Here is a 17783-nt window from a genome sequence, read left to right as displayed (position 1 = left end):
ACGAGCGACGCGAGGCTATGCAGGATGCATCAGGCTCAATTAAAACATATTATGGGGTTTAACGTCCCGAAACTACATAGTGAATGGAACTACACACCTTAGCGAATGGATCTGAGTTATTTTCACAGCTGCGTCTTTTTTTTCTTTTTTTTTCTTTTTTTACATGCACCCAAAGCATGGTACACGAATGCTTCTGCATTCCGCCCACATCGAAATGCGACCGCCGTGGCAGGAAAACGATCCCTCAACCTCGTACTTGGCAGTACAACGCCTTAGCCACTAAGTTAACGTGTTGGGTCACGCACAAGACAAACAATCACGCTACAACAAATATTCTATGAAGGTAATGCATATAAGACTTGGTATAGAGATGGTTGCGCACTGCTCAAAACCAATAATCTAGAATAGACAAAAGTGCGTGTTTACGAGGGAGAAACAAATGCATTTGTTTTCGATAAAACACTCCGACGTGCATATCTTGCATTCTGATACAAATTCTGAATGGGTCAGCTAAATGTGGCTGGTTGTCAACCGCTTCTGGCGATTCTCACATACGCTGTCTTCTTTTTCAATCTTCAGCACAAAATTATGCACAGGGAGAGCACGTTCTAGCCTTACGATACTACAAGGAGACTTCTGCAATACTTTCGTGGCTTTGTTGACAATTTATATTTGTGTAATACTGGTTTATTGCTACAGTCCTGCGGACGCGAGTAATGAGTCGCCGATAGGGATAATCTATGTCTAATGTGTTCCTTTTAAGAATTACCTGAAAAGACCCGATACATTGTGAGCACGATAGACACTGTGAACGCCCGGAGCGATGTTAGTCATAAACTTTCTTCAGAATATGCATCCGCAAGGAAACGTCTACTCATATGATATTCCATCTTCTCGACCTAAAAAGTCATCTCTGTACATCGAGGACGGACGTATCAGTCTCGGTTAATTAGTTTCAAGTGTAATATATTGCATGGGTAGAAATTACAGCTCTAGGACCAATTGTAATAACTAATTAAACACTATTAAAGAAGTTCTAATCACTAATTAAACATTATTAGAGCAGTTGCTAAAAAATGAGAAAAAATGAATAATAAACAAATGGAAGTACACAGGGTCAGTAAAATGGGGAAAATTACCAGAAACTTAAGACATGTAGGTCCAGCAATTATTTAAAAGATATTAAGCATGTAAGGACTTGATTGCAGGTGGTCGTTTTAAGTTTCCTGGATTAGAATCAAATTGCTTGCTTCCCACAATTTGTAGGAAGCATCGGAGGGAGAGAAAACTTTATTGCTACTCAGCAGATATTCTGAAGGAGCAGGCGACCGCAGACCAGGCAACCTCTGTCAGTGTACATGGTGATGTATGCTGCCAGGTACCATCGGAAAAAGACCACTATGACTGGAAAATTTAAGGTAATTGCAATGAATGATCGTGTCTATGACGTGCAAAGCGTCAAAACCACGAATCAGACGGTAAGCGATTTGAACGTACAGATAATAACCAATGAGGTGAATAAATGGTAAAATTTTAACTCAACTGTTTTATATGAAGAACAATATTCTTTGCGAATTCATTTAACCCTTATATGCTTTCCGATATGGGAAAGTTTATCTTCTTATTATTTAATTTATTTATGTTTATTTCTCTTACTTCTTTTTCTTCTGTTCATTCACTGCGGAATATACACGTTAATTCGCTCACTCAATGTGGGATTTCTGAAAAGAAAATAGGGGAGAGTTTTATTTTCTAATTTATTTCTGTTTATTTCTCTGGCTTCTATTTCTTCTGTTCATTCACTGCGGAATAGATACGTTAATTCACTCACTCAATTTGGGATTTCTGAAAAACAAAATGGGGAGAGCGATGTATAGGACGCACTGTGAGTGCTGATTGGCTCAGCTTGACGTTGAATGCGTTGTGACGCGAGATAGGCGTGTGTGGTACGTCACACGCCGTGTGGGTAAGTGGGTACCCACCGTTCAAGCAGCGGTATCGCACCAGCAGCGAGCCCTCGCCTCGGCAACGCCGCTCGGCCTGGTCCCGGCTCAGGCTGAACAGGCAGTGCACCTCGCCTGAACACCTGCGCACAGAGAGAGAGATATGTGCGGTTGGAAACGCTGAATGATCAGCTTCTTTCGGAGAAATGGTTATTGATAATTACTGAGATTGACGGAGACACGGATTATGACCCGAATGATCGATAGAGACAGACAGACAGACAGACAGACAGACAGACAGACAGACAGACAGACAGACAGACAGACAGACAGACAGACAGACAGACAGACAGACAGACATAGATAGATAGATAGATAGATAGATAGATAGATAGATAGATAGATAGATAGATAGATAGATAGATAGATAGATAGATAGATAGATAGATAGATAGATAGATAGATAGATAGATAGATAGATAGATAGATAGATAGATAGATAGATAGATAGATAGATAGATAGATAGATAGATAGATAGATAGATAGATAGATAGATAGATAGATAGATAGATAGATAGATAGATAGATAGATAGATAGATAGATAGATAGATAGATAGATAGATAGATAGATAGATAGATAGATAGATAGATAGATAGATAGATAGATAGATAGATAGATAGCCGTACAAAAGACAAACTGCGTGCATTGGTAGTCCCGAAATAGGCTCATATGTATACAGTGGGCAGTCAACGGGCTCCTCGGGCGATAGGGGTTCGAAGAGATATCAGTCTCCGGCACTCATACGGCACTCACCTTTGCGATTAATTGTTTACACTTGGACCATCTTACATGGACGATCCCGCGATCAAATTACTGACGCTGATCTCGATTTCTTCCCGAATGGAGCCTATATAACACGAGAGGGCTCGACCAGATCTCGGACGGTGACTATAGCAGCTTTCTGACTTGTGAATCACCTGCCTGCAGCTCTTTAAAAGAAAGGCAGGCTTGTTTTTTTTCTGCTAAATAAACGCGATGATTATACTTACGACGGCCGACAAGAAAGTTGGATGAAGTGCCCTTAACAAAGGTATAAAATAGAGAAAGAAGTCTGAAGGATAATAAAAATACCAGAGAAGCAAGCGAGAGCACTTACACCTCGAGCCCCGGCCGATCCCACCTTCGTGGGTGCGTGCCAAATTTCACAGGCAACAACAACAACAGCAGCAATAACAACAACGGACCGAGCCACATCTCATCGACAGGAGTATAACCCGTTCGGAGAGGGTGCACACTGGCGGGGGGGGGGGGAGGGTGGTATAATGTGGCATCTCACACTGAGAACGGCCGTTGTGCGGTGCCGTCGCAGGTGATTCATAAACAACGGTGATTTAAGAGTTCGTTCCACCCGGCAGCTCTTTAAAAGAAACGCGTGACCGCCACACCCCTTTGAACAGCGCCTCGCCGGCTCGGCTGGATATAGCTATAGCGCTGCGGCGGCGAACGGTTCGATTACACGCCAGTTATGCGCGGCATGCCTACGGGCCGTTGAGAGTGCTCGCTCTTCTTCCTCGTTGTGCACAGACACGAACGACCATTAACCGCGGTAATACGCCCGGTAGTGAGGAGAGCTATCGAGATCGGCGTTAAAGATACCGAGAGAGCTAGTGAACGCAAGTAAAAAAAAAGATGGATGTCAAACGTAGATGGATCGCGGTGCAGCCTTGCCAGCATAAAAGACTGCGTTGCTATAGGCAAGTTCGTTCATGTTATAAAGATTTTAAAAAACAGTGCGGCAGATCCAGCGCACCTTGTTGAAATCTCCATACAGCGAAGTTTTATTTAGATGCATAAGGAATGCTGGAAACCTGCGCTAGTTTCCCCCAGTGTAGGGTAGCAGACCGGACGTGCGCCTAGTTAACCTTCCTGCCTCTCTCTCTCTCTCTCTCTCTCTACGTTAGTTTCTACGTTATTGCAACGTCACTTCCAGGTCGTACCGAAGGCCCTCGCCCGAACCACGTCATGCACGTTACGGGATGCCCAAGAGCAACCCCTTCGCATCTGCTCGGGTGCGCGCGCATGCGCTCTCGATCACCCGTGTGACGCAATGTGGTAACACGCGACGGCCATGTTGGCGTTTGCATGATAGAAGCGTACGTGTGATTGGGGCGCGATGGTTCGGGTGGCTGTGCAGCGGGACCGAGGTCGATACCATCTTCGGTCACGTAATTCATTTTACTTTTTTTACCATAAATTATAACAACAGAGGTAGCCACAAAAAAGGTGCTACCACGAGCAGCACGATCGGGGCAGACACCCCTGTATTGACAGCAAGAGCAATCTCGAAGACATAATAATAAAGATAGTTGTGTGGCTGTTACTTTCAGACTTTTACAGACGAGATCCTACCTAACCGCTAGAGCGCTGAGTTGGATAGACCCGAACTTCCCGCAGTCGTGCTCCAAATGCATTCACGCGTGCTGCTCCTTCGACCACATGCTCTGGCTGTGCCCGTGCAACGCGGGCTCCGACTTTCATAACAAGTCCAAGCGGGACGCCTTGCTGAAGAGTTCGGATTTCACAAACCAACTACAGGCCGTCCAGAGGGCCCGCGACGTCGCGGAGAGTCACCACCTCCTTGTCCCGTCGTGGGCGGAGCCACCAACTTGATCGGGGAGCCTTCGGTCCCCCCAATCGAGTTCCTCAGGACACTTTAATAAAGTTCTTGTCACTGTCACTGCGTGCAAAATTATGTGTCGCAAGCGCTTGGCTAACATGCGAGATTTCGCAATTTTGGCTGTCAAGTCAATTCATGTATGCAAGTCAAGCACGATTAGATTCATAAATACCATTTATACACAAAAATACGTCCTCATTTACGCAAAAAAAGAAGACATCTGAAAAAATACAGGCACATCTTGCCTCATACTTGCTGGAGGGACTACTTGCTGGAGAGACCATAGCCTATTGCGAAGGTGATCAAAATTATCTCACCTCCTTCAACTGAGGCGTATTTCGTAGTCGTAGAATTACTGTATATGCTAATAAAGCTACCTTTTGTAGCAGTAGTTTTACATTGCCCCTACGTCGCATCAAGACTTGGACTCCATCAATCAATCAGTATTCTACAGCGTATGTGACTGAAACAAGCGCGTGGCCGCTAAAACACTTGCATTTTGCTTTATTTCTGTATCTCACATCCAATTTATTTCTGCATTTCGTACATGAGAAACGCAAAGAGCGGAGCTTGACGAGGGATCCCTGCAACCCTACAGGCAGCCAATGGCAGCAATACATTGACACAGCTAACAGTAGTTAAACATGTTACAACGGATGAAAACTTCAACGCTAACAAAAATGCAAAATATCACTTACAAAATACAAAAAGGAGGAGGGGGGGCACAGGTAAACGTATAGTGAAGTACAAAAAGAAAAGTACTGCCTTCCACAAGTTCAGTACGTTTTGTCCGTCTGCTCATATAACTAGCAAACGTTGTGGAAAAGCTCGCGACACGGTTGCGAGCATCCCTAATACAATAGAACTTCCTCTGCACGCCGGCGCCTGTCCTTCGTAACATACCACATACGCCTTGGAACATTATTGTTGGCGCGGTGAAAAGAGAGAGAGAGAGAGAGAAAGAAGGGATAGATGGTGTCTCGCACTCCGTTAAGGATCATTAATCAACCTATGTGACATTGTAACCCCTGCACGTTATTTGTTGAAAAAGAAAATCCACTGTCTACGCAAGATAAATGGCGTCACTTTTCGCAATACAAGCTCCCCCCCAATACATTCATGTCATCGTGTATTTGTGAACAGCGAGTGACGTCATAGCATTGAGCAGTGTGATTGAAGTGTTCGCCTTACACGCCCACTGCAGCCTACGAGCTCTTGTAACTTCTAGGAGCAAGCCAGCTTCTCGTCTTCCACAGTGAAGCCCGTTATCTCACCATCTCGTCAAAACAAACGACTGCAGAGAGCAGATTCTGGGTGAGTGAGTGAGTGAGTGAGTGAGTGAGTGAGTGAGTGAGTGAGTGAGTGAGTGAGTGAGTGAGTGAGTGAGCGAGCGAGCGAGTGAGTGAGTGAGTGAGTGAGTGAGTGAGTGAGTGAGTGAGTGAGTGAGTGAGTGAGTGAGTGAGTGAGTGAGTGAGTGAGTGAGTGAGTGAGTGAGTGAGTGAGTGAGTGTTAATGAGAAGGTGGGACTGCGGGAGTAACTGAATAAGCGAACGAATGAGTGAGTTAGTGTGTGGGAGAGAGTGAATGAGTGAGTTGGAGTTAGTGAACGAGTGAGTAGGAGTAAGTGAGCGAGCGACTGAGTGTGCGTTTGACTAATTGATGGGCTGAGCAATTTGAACGCCTTCATTAGAGGTACCTTCAATCGAAGCTGTCTTAGTTATTCAAACGCCATTAGGAGCCAGTCTCATTAAGAAAGCTTCATTAGAGACGTTCATTAGAAGTCAAGAAGAAAGTACACCCAAAACTACCACGGACGAAGAAAACTTCAGCAGTTGCTCCGGTCGCTGAAACTGGCCCGCTTTGATGCTACGCAAGCTCCGAGAGCTTCTTGCACAGGCGATAAAATCGTCCCTCTGCTGTGCCGGCGACGACATAACGTTTTCTTCACCCGTCATTCCCCACTGCTTCAACACGTATACGTACGTATGCAGGAAAGTGCCCGCCTCAACACCTCCGTGGTGAAGGGAGACCGGGGCTGGTGTAACCACTATGTCTCACGACCGCTTCAGCTTCGCCTGTGGGTGCACCGTGCTGTTTATTTTGAAACAGAGCTCGTGTTCGTTCATTCGAGTTGTATCCTTACGACGCGAAGGCAAAACGACGCGAGGTTATCAAACGCAGCTGGGAGTTCGTTGATGAAACCATGTACAGGACTGTCTCTGACCTCTACCTGCGCCATCAACGCTCAAGTCCTCCAATGGGACATCGCCGCAACCTAGTGTTCAGGATTTGCGCGTCGTCTCACAAGATCTGCTTTGATATGGCGCCGACATCCCCGTCCCCCTTCATCGCGCGGGGCGTGGTTCCACCTGCGAAGCGGAACGCTCGGGAAAAATGGCTGGCGGCAGAAGGGTGTAGAAACTAGCCTGCCATCAAAGATGGCCGCGGCGACGCTGTACTTGACAAAGCTAGCCTCCTCGCACAGAGGAGCGGGCGGATGTGGCCGAGTTCTGCATACTGGCACGTGCCCGTTCTGCCGTCGCCGTACGTGAAGCGACGTCGCCGTCTCCCGCACGTTGTGCTAAACACCGTGGCAGCCTGCCAGCCCGCTACCCTCCCCTCCCCCAACCTCACCCACCGCCCCCCTTTGCAGGTGGTCCATCACTCACCCACACCTACCTACCTATCCGCCTCTCCTTTTGTCACTGCGCGTAATAAACGTCTGTCGCTCGTTCACTATGCGATCTCGCGGGTTTGTTGGGGGGCTTGGGGCGGGAGGAGAGGGGGGTGGAAGGGGTGGGGTACGCGAGTGTCGTGCGGGTTGCGTCGTCGTGTCCGTTGGCTCACGAAAATGGAGCTATTTCACCCACTTGAGACTGGCGCAAAATAACAGAGTAAAGACGAAACAAAAACGAAACAAAAATGTCGAAAACGAATGTGAGGGCTCCGACGTTGTCGCGACAAGTATTCCCGGAAGAGGCGGAAATGCAGTATACGGTCCCCCTTCGCTCTGCGAAAAAGAAGTAGGAAACGAAAGCTCACGGAGGTGCCTGGCCAGCTTACGGCGCCACGGGGGAGGTGTGACGCCTACCGTTGCAAAACGACACCACGGAAAAAAATGCGCTTCCCAGGAGAGAGCGGAACGGTACGTCGTCGTCTACGGGGTGAGTCAGCGATCCGGAAGCAGGGGGAGACCGGAAGAGGCTTCAAGAGGAAGTGGGCCATTTGTACTGTTTTCGCTTCGCGTTGCGACCGCGAAGCGCGAACGGTAAACAAGTCGAGCATTCTTCCTGCATGCGCTCAGACGCTCCTGTCTGTCACGGCCGACTGAGAAAAGCGCCCTAACTTCCGCGCAGTTACGTCCTCTCGGTTTTTCTTTCCTTAACACCGACGGCGTGGGTGCCTGAATTGACCATAATATGAATGAATGAAGTAATGAATGAGTCAAAATTAAGGAACTAAGGAATTAATGAGAAAAAAGAACGAATGAATGAATGAATGAATGAATGAATGAATGAATGAATGAATGAATGAATGAATGAATGAATGAATGTGACCTTCGTGCTTTATACAGCGTCTATTCTGTAGGACAAACTCAATGCGACGTTAAGAAGTACTGAACGAATCATAAGTATTCTTTCAAAACTGTTTTACTTTATTTCGCGTCCTGCTCAAACGTTCTGCATGTCCTTCCATCAAAATTGCTTATTTTCGGCATAATTCTTGCGGAATCTATACGTATTACATATAAATTCCCTCTAATTCCACCAAGAATCGTGCAGAAAACATGGAGAACTGTTAGATTGGATAATGAAGGTCTCAAAGGGCGGTGAAAAGTAGTTTACTATTAGATACCAAAAATGAAGGCCGGGCGTTTCTCTTTTTCTTGAATTTCGCGCCGAAGCCTCAGCGCCGGCACGACAGCGTGACATCAGTGACCTCAAAGTATTTTTTTTCGTGTTTGAGTAGGTGGGGCGTATTATATAACGCTATCCACAAGAAAACTAGGAAGTAACCTATAAAGAAAGGAGTCGGGCAAGGCGACACAATCTCTCCAATGCTACTCAGTGTATGCTTAGAAGTACGTTCCAGTTACGTGTGTGCTTCAGAGCACAAAACGACGTTTTGTTAACAAATTAACTGGAACGCCAATGCATTTCTCCGTTAAGTTCGGGAATTATATATCTCGAAACCGATGTCATCTTGAAAATTGGTTCCAAGAGGATCCGCCTAGCGAACTCCACGGCTACTATTTGTAAATTGCAACATGGGCCATAATGTAATTAGTTAGAAGCTTGATTAGTGACTTTTTATTCATTAGTCGATTTTGCATTTCAATTTTTTGTGCCAGTATTGTCCGCCGCTTCGAGTAGACCAGTTCATAAACTGGAATTGTGATATCTGCCACTGGCAACATTTAATGATTTTCGAAAGTGTTCGCTGAAACACCATATATATATATATATGGCTGGCCGTACTTTACTTAATCACGTGATGCTGTCATTTGCCGGCGATCTCCTATGTCGACTATCTACATACGCCAACACGAACTCACATACTTACTCGCACACACATACGAACATGTGAAATATGAGTGAAAGAACTTTATCGAAAACACGTGATATGTGTACATATACACGTACATTCCACCACGAAAGTTTACGGACCACGGAATCTAAGAAAAAGCTGAATGTCTTAGCAGCCTCACAACGTGCTTGATATCCACATTTCCAGCATATTTTAACATATGCGAACAACATTACGATTCACGGTTTTACTGGCTGCTGTCACGGGCTGCTCGGAAATTGAACGTTTTCTGAGATCCCGTGTGATGCGTAAGCTTTTGCGATCCACTGTGTACCTATACATAGTATGTATAACATAATTTACGCGCACACGCACACTGACCTGCTATTTAGCGCGAGGCGGAGGTCCTGCTGGCACGGGCTTGCAGCTGAGGCTACGGATGTGGCCGTGGCTCCGTCTTCGGTAGTCTCGAAGACCGATCCGCAGCCAGGTCTCGGTGGTGGCGCGTCCGGTGGCGGTTCGCTGGCGTACATGGCGTCGTGGATCGCCACCAGCTCTCCCTCGTCGCATCGGAGCCGCATCTCGTAGCGGCTGCACACGTGCTTCGCCAACAGTTCCGCTTCCGTTTCCGGCTGCGCGGTCACGGCCACTCGTCCTTGTCCCGCTACTACTGCCGCTGCTGCTACCATTACTGCTCCTGCGCACAATGATGAAAAAAAGTGAGAAAGGAAAGAGAAAACTTTGGAAGGCGGTTCGATCTCTAGTTGACTCAAAGGTGTAGTGTCTTCCTGAGAGAGTTGGGGATGACAATACGGCGGAGTCGCGCCAAGCAGACGACACAAGAAGAGACGCGGATAAGCGCTCGTCCGCGTCTATTCTTGTGTCGTCTGTTCGGCGCTTTAGTACTTCGGTAAAATGTGCCAACTAGCCAAACAAAAAGTTATGCTTGAGTACAGTGTCTTTCTGAGAGAGTTAGCGGTAAGAATAGGGCGGAGTCACTGCGCGTCGCACTCTATCATGTCATCCCTCGCGTGAGGGGAGTATAGCAGGAGCGTTGGACCAATAAAGTTTTCGAACTGCACCACCTTCGGGATTGGCCCACGAAAGAGGCTAGAAACACGCATATATCCGACACGGGAAGTTGAGGGCTGACTCGCTAACAAAGACGTCCTTATACAAAGTGAACACGGAAATAACATCAACTCTCTAATAATGCTTGAGAAGCCACGACGTTTACGTGGACCACGTTTACGACATTCAAACGACATTGTTTCACAAAATGGTACCTTTATCCCTTGTGGCTGCAAGTATGATTTTGCAGGTAAAAAAGTACACGACCCTTCACGGCGACCATGCCACCTGTGGCGCAGAAGCGCTGGAGTTCGGTTTAGTCCAATACGCTATGCATGTGGAGTTAATAAATAACAATAATTGTTCCAAGGACGATTGTTGTCGAGCAACAGTTCAAAAGTCTAATACTACGTTAAAAAAATGTTGTCGCAGAAATCGTCAAGAATGTATAACATTTTAGCGCCAACCGACAAGCACAATATGAGACGTAGACAACACTACGCGCTTCGTGGTGCCTACATCTCCCCTTTTCTCCTTAATAAACCGCTGGCGCTAAAATGCTGCGCAAGTTCACATACCAACACATCGAACACGCAGCAGTGCTACGTCAAAGATGATTGCCGGATAAGGGAATAGCTACGCGGGCCGCAGAGGCCCAAATGGACGCACCAGCAATACTTACAAAGTATGCTGGTGACGTCGACAACAGTGTTTGATGACGGCGGCACAAACTGCCGCTCGACATCTTGGAATTCCGTAGTGTTGCGCAAACAAGACGATGGCACAAGGAGAGCACACGAACACCATTCTACGCGGACACAGACACGATCGGTATATCGCGCCTGCCGTCCTCTTTGCGATACATTAATATTCCAAGATGGCGCACAAACAAGCCCGCGTTGCAACACTAGTCGTCCACATGTTTTGGCAGGCGGCACGACAGCGTGACCGCAGCGACAGCACGACGACAAAGTAATGACGTCATGCAGGGACGACGGCGTGTCGACGATGGCATGACAACCGGCTGCACGTCACCGCTTTTTTTTTGCCGCTCGCACGCCTCCGACCATTCTCCTTAAAACTACGCATATCCCACACATATGGGAGTATAGGTCCACGCCAAGAAAGAGAGAGAGAGAGAGAGATAGCAAAGCGAGGAAAGGCAGGGAGGTCCACCAGACGAGCGTGCGGTTTGCTACCTTACACTGGGGGTGAAGGAAAGGGGGAATAGAAGGAAGAAAAGAGGAAGGAAGTGATGACTGTGCGCAGTGAAGCACCGTGACACCAAAGGTGTAAAGGGTGCATACTCCGTTCTTGAAGTTTGAAAGTTTGGAACTACATTGGAAACCACTCGCGAAACCATATTCAAGCGACTCATGAACATCATCTATAGGTGGTATGTACATCCACGCTCCAGCGAACGTTGCCTCTGAGTAAGAGAAACAGCTCTCGAACGCCATGCTTTTAGAGGGTGCACACGCCGGAAGTGATTGCGAAGCCGAAAACACGTCACAGCCGCCATATTTTAGACATCGCCTATTCTCTGGCCGCATACAATTCGACCTTGCATAAGGCGTTCACTCGGCGGTGAGACCGAATCTCTCGTCTCTCCGTCGTCTCCACCTCACGACGCCAGAAGAAGGAGTACTTCCGGAAGGTGTCGCCGCCGCCATCATCTCGCCTTTGACAGGAGCGTTCGGCCGGCTCGACAACAATAATGGCGACCCGTCTTACGTACGGTCCCGCCCTGCTCAGTCAAATGAAGGAGTGTCTCGCTTCCTTCTTCACACGGAGACAAACACGCCCCTTTCGCTCAGTTGCACGGCTGGGTCATCTACCAGACGAAGCGTATACAGTCGCACGAATCATCCACAGACAGACTCCACGTCACGTCGTGCGTTCCATGCGTAAAACATACATGGGCGTTGCTTAGGGGCGAGGTCCGTGGAAGGACATTTGAATGCTTCGTCGAGGAAACGGGATTACGTGCCGCTGACAACGGCGAGGCGTGACGCCGACAGATCTGGCAGTTCGACGTGGTCGTCGCTGCGTGGAATAGCGCCGTAGCATGCTTATGCGTTGGGAACAGTGCAGGGGGAACAAAAGAAGGAGTAGGAGAGAAGAAAGAGGGCGACATTATAGCGCATATGCGCGTATCCTGTGCAACACGCGTCGACAATCGGTCTCCTCCGCCAAATCCACCGTCGCATATCGCGTCTCCGCGTTTCCTTAATTCGTTTTCGATTGCCAGCGAACACAACTTGAGGCGACGCGAACTCGATTTGTCACGGTCTATGTTACGGCATTGATACCCAGGCAGCGGAGAGAAATAGGCCGCCCAGAGGCAGGAAAAGAGAGAAGAAAAGAATCTCGTCACGGTTGAAGCTCAAGCCTGTATTATGCGGTGCAATCCGTTCCTTGAAAACTCGCGTCTCCTTTTCCCTCCTCGCCTATGGCTGCCTACCCGCGCACTCCATTTCGAGCGTGTAATTCCGGGTCTGCCGAGTATGGCAAACCGCGAAAGCATCACCGCTTGCTGCGTTTACGTCACAGAACATGCCGCCTCCGATCCCCTTTCTACCGGCCTCTATTGTAGTGACTAACGTGTATTTGTGTATTTACTCTCTCTCTCTCTCTCTCTCCCTTTCTCTCATGAGTACCGTGCAGCACTGTAGAAGTTGCAGCTGGTATCAGCTGGCTTTGAATGAAAATTTTATTTGGCTAGGCAATAAAGCGTCCATAGATATTTCTCTCACATTATTCCACGATGTTGCTAACTGATGTGTGTACGGCCGTTACCTGCTACATAGTGTTGTTGACCTACGAACTTTCCACTCCTAAGTTGGGCCAAACGGTGCGCCTGTAAAGGTGTGTGTGTGTGTGTGTGTGTGTGTGTGTGTGTGTGTGTGTGTGTGTGTGTGTGTGTGTGTGTGTGTGTGTGTGTGTGTGTGTGTGTGTGTGTGTGTGTGTGTGTGTGTGTGTGTGTGTGTGTGTGTGTGTGTGTGTGTTACTATATGCTAGATGCTAGATGCCCATGGGCAGCCTACGGACCATTCACTTAACCAACCAATTCTTGTAAGGGCAGATGATGAGTTCAGGTGTTATATTATTGACGATTTCGTGACAAGCGCCTCACACTCCTGCTGCTTCGGCCACGGCAGCGAGGAACGCGGTCTGTCCACTCGACTGAAGCGGTTCGCCCCTAAATCCGACCAAGTGATTAGCTTACACCAGACCTTCGCACCTTGTAGAAACGCTGCACGGTTTTTTCTGTCAGACAGGTTTTCCGAGACCGCCTCTAAGCCCCGAGCTCCGTCTCCGCGTGTGTGTTCTTACTTCCGTAAGGTCGCGCAGCAGGCGGGCGGCCTGCGGAAATCAGCGCGCGCCCGTTCAAAAGCTTTCTGTGCACCAAAAGACATGTTTTTCTGCCGTTAAAGTTAAAACACACACGAAAGGAAAACACACAAAGACACAACACGGGCCGCACGGGCGGCTGCGTTGAGGGAACAGCGGGGACGCGGCTTTTCCTTTCGGCTTTGCGAAACTGATTGCGTTCGGCGCGGGTGCGCGCGCGCTCGCACGCGACCGAATCGCCAGGAACGGAGTCGGGCCCGAGGCGGGCGTCGTTCTGATTCGACCTTCCCGATTGCTGTTCGTCGTCGTCGTCGTCTTTGTCGTTACGCGTGGCTTCCCGCCAGGAATGGCGTCGCCCGTACGCCTTGGCCGCGCTTGCGAAGGCGCAACAACGCCTCCCCCTTTCTCCCCCCTAGTACCCCCTCCCCCCCCCCCCAATACGTCGGCCCTTTCAGCCGGACGCGCTCCATTGACGATCCCACTTCCCCCCCCCCCCTTACTCCCGTGCGTCCGTACGGCCCATTGGTATAGCCTTTGTCGCTTGCTTGTGCGACCGTGCGCGGCGTCTTTTTTTGGGGCGGCACACACTTCCCTCGTTGTTGTCACCGTTTCTTGTTCTTGTTGTCGCGGTTGCTGCGTCCCTCCGGCGGCGGTCTCGGGATGCGTACAAAGGTGGCCCCGAGAGCCGTTGCGATCCGTTCCTTTCCCCCTCCATCCTGGCATTTTCTTTTCCTTTTCCTTTTCCTAGGGCGACATCTCAAACGTTCGCGGTTTGGGCGTGGTCACGGCTTGTTGCGCTATGCGGATGCAGACGTGAGGTCGAGGGCTTCGTTGTTGAAGAGGAACGTCATTTCGATGAGAGAAAACGAGAAATGAAAGCATTCCTTCACGAACGCGAAGGTTGAGAAATGACTGACTCTAGCGGCTTCGCGCATACTCACGCAAGTGAGGACGTTCAGCCGTGTGTCTGGTGGTGCTGCGTGTACCGTTGTAGTTATTTCATGTCACGATGTCGCTTTATATACCAATACGAAAGAGGGTGCGAGCTTTTACGAAGAGAGGCTGACTCGATCACGTGCGTTTTGTTTTCCAAAAGTACGAGCACCATGTTTCCTAGCGGGTTTCTCACCACGTAACGTGAGCAGTTACTATGCGCAGAACACTTCGCATGCTCTTTTGGTCGCATAGAAAAAAAAATTATGTCGCTATCTTATTCAGCAAATATAACATTGATTTTATAAAAATGTAGTAGTAATAATGATACCTCAACTCCCATCCATACGATGGGGTAGGTCAGGAAAGTAAAGCTGAATTAACAGCTTGATTGCATGGTTACGTGCTCCCTCGAAGGAATAATATACAGGTTGTTTGAAGCAAAATTCTATGTTCTTCTAATAAAGAGCCCTATCTCTCTCTCTCTCTCTCTCTCTCTCTCTCTCTCTCTCTCTTGTTTGAAGGACACTGAGTGAACAACATCGAAAGCGTTATCTTTATGCGCTGGAATACAATTTGAACCAAAAGAAAACATGCGGACTATACGTTGTATCATATTACAAGAGACTCTCGTTGTGTGCAAAATGAAAGAAAGGAAGAAAGAACTGGATAGAATGTAAGCGATATGAAACTGTGCACCGTGTACACTAATTCCAGTAAATTTAACTCGAGTGTCGAAATTTACGTGTGCGAGAACAATATTTAAGAAATGCGTAAAAAGATATCTAAATATATAAGGTCAACCTTTATTCTTCATGTTGTTATTTACGACGTGTCTGCTACTTCAAGCGCTATATTTACACGTCATCCCCGCAGTCAAGTTGCGGTTCGGCACACTATTGATTTTTCTTGCTGTCCTATATATAGAGATCGCTACGATTTCATTGGCGTGAGAGCCTGTTTACAAACTCGAAAGAGAAAAGGTCGCGCAAGAACATTTGAGGTTGTGGAGAAGGCAGCCGCTCTCGTGCAACTTTGACAGGGCCATGCTGATACGAATCCGTGAACACAAAGCAAGCGGTCGCGACCGTAGGTGCGCGAAGCGCAACGATAAATGCGAAACTTTCACGCGTTGTTGACAGCCGGCCCTTTTTGAATAATGTCTCGCATTCCAATAAATTCATCGCTTCTTATAATCTCGTTTACCTTGACAGGATGTAGAATTCGTTGTATGTGACGTCGAGAAATGTGCTTTGTGGCGTAACTTCGTTCGTTCGTTCGTTCGTTCGTTCGTTCGTTCGTTCGTTCGTTCGTTCGTTCGTTCGTTCGTTCGTTCGTTCGTTCGTTCGTTCGTTCGTTCGTTCGTTCGTTCGTTCGTTCGTTCGTTCGTTCGTTCGTTCGTTCGTTCGTTCGTTCGTTCGTTCGTTCGTTCGTTCGTTCGTTCGTTCGTTCGTTCGTTCGTTCGTTCGTTCGTTCGTTCGTTCGTTCGTTCGTTCGTTCGTTCGTTCGTTCGTTCGTTCGTTCGTTCGTTCGTTCGTTCGTTCGTTCGTTCGTTCGTTCGTTCGTTCGTTCGTTCGTTCGTTCGTTCGTTCGTTCGTTCGTTCGTTCGTTCGTTCGTTCGTTCGTTCGTTCGTTCGTTCGTTCGTTCGTTCGTTCGTTCGTTCGTTCGTTCGTTCGTTCGTTCGTTCGTTCGTTCGTTCGTTCGTTCGTTCGTTCGTTCGTTCGTTCGTTCGTTCGTTCGTTCGTTCGTTCGTTCGTTCGTTCGTTCGTTCGTTCGTTCGTTCGTTCGTTCGTTCGTTCGTTCGTTCGTTCGTTCGTTCGTTCGTTCGTTCGTTCGTTCGTTCGTTCGTTCGTTCGTTCGTTCGTTCGTTCGTTCGTTCGTTCGTTCGTTCGTTCGTTCGTTCGTTCGTTCGTTCGTTCGTTCGTTCGTTCGTTCGTTCGTTCGTTCGTTCGTTCGTTCGTTCGTTCGTTCGTTCGTTCGTTCGTTCGTTCGTTCGTTCGTTCGTTCGTTCGTTCGTTCGTTCGTTCGTTCGTTCGTTCGTTCGTTCGTTCGTTCGTTCGTTCGTTCGTTCGTTCGTTCGTTCGTTCGTTCGTTCGTTCGTTCGTTCGTTCGTTCGTTCGTTCGTTCGTTCGTTCGTTCGTTCGTTCGTTCGTTCGTTCGTTCGTTCGTTCGTTCGTTCGTTCGTTCGTTCGTTCGTTCGTTCGTTCGTTCGTTCGTTCGTTCGTTCGTTCGTTCGTTCGTTCGTTCGTTCGTTCGTTCGTTCGTTCGTTCGTTCGTTCGTTCGTTCGTTCGTTCGTTCGTTCGTTCGTTCGTTCGTTCGTTCGTTCGTTCGTTCGTTCGTTCGTTCGTTCGTTCGTTCGTTCGTTCGTTCGTTCGTTCGTTCGTTCGTTCGTTCGTTCGTTCGTTCGTTCGTTCGTTCGTTCGTTCGTTCGTTCGTTCGTTCGTTCGTTCGTTCGTTCGTTGACGCCGAGGCGCACCTACCTCCACTACCTCCAACGGCCAAATGAATACATTTTCTTTCCTCGTTGATCACTGCTCGAACGCACGCAATATACTGCTACCTGAGCCCGACTGCATAGCGCAATGTGTGCTCTGCCGATGTGAGTGGTATAAAAATAAACGTATAGGTGAGTAACTATGAAAGTTGAAAGCGGAACCCTGGCGTCGGTGTCACGGGGTGCCCCAGGAGCGAGTGTGTATAACATTCACATGCCTTGTCTTTGCTAAAGTCGCGTCGTTAGCTATATATGTATGCCACTGGGCCAAGCAACCCGATAAAACGCAATGAAAGATTGGACTCATCTTCGAAACAGAAAGCGGGAAGACTCACACACTGTCTTGTAGTAAAAGCTTCTGCACGGTGAAGAATGGCAATATGACCATACATGAGCAAAAAAAAAGGAAATAAGGAACTAACAGACCAGTTTTGTGCGAATAGAGGGCAGAGATTAGAGTCAACATGAACAAATCTGAACCTTTGTTGCCCACGCAGATATCAGTGAAAAACGCACATTTTTTTGGATTTAGTTTCCTTTAAGTGCCCGAAGGTATACAAGTTTCATGCTACTTGCAGCGTGGAAATCTTATATACCTTGCCGTCGTAGTGCATTTTCCAGGTAGCCTACAAGGCATGCAGCGCGATTACGCATTGTCACTGAAACATATGTTGCCGTTGTTAGACAAAGGGTTAGCAGCGCACATTCCAGGTAGCAATGTACTGCATAATACCACAGCTGCTACAGCCTATATATAAGTTGTAGGTCTGCTCGGCAAG

At 48.0% G+C, this 17783-nt stretch overlaps 1 protein-coding gene across 1 annotated transcript in view; it reads right to left on the bottom strand.

Moving 5' to 3' along the window:
• LOC135907797 (uncharacterized) overlaps positions 1–17783 on the bottom strand; it is a 90487-nt gene that overhangs the window by 30185 nt on the left and 42519 nt on the right. Inside the window, exons 2-3 of the mRNA XM_065439542.1 lie at positions 9532–9847; positions 1983–2086 (exon numbers count right to left, since the gene is read on the bottom strand). Of these exons, the coding sequence (XP_065295614.1) occupies positions 1983–2086; positions 9532–9847 (420 nt within the window). The remainder of the gene's footprint in view (positions 1–1982; positions 2087–9531; positions 9848–17783) is intronic.

This window comes from Dermacentor albipictus, chromosome 6 (assembly GCF_038994185.2).
Source record: "Dermacentor albipictus isolate Rhodes 1998 colony chromosome 6, USDA_Dalb.pri_finalv2, whole genome shotgun sequence".
In the NCBI taxonomy this organism is placed as follows: Eukaryota; Metazoa; Arthropoda; class Arachnida; order Ixodida; family Ixodidae; genus Dermacentor; species Dermacentor albipictus.
This window is presented reverse-complemented; position numbering and strand designations above follow the sequence as displayed.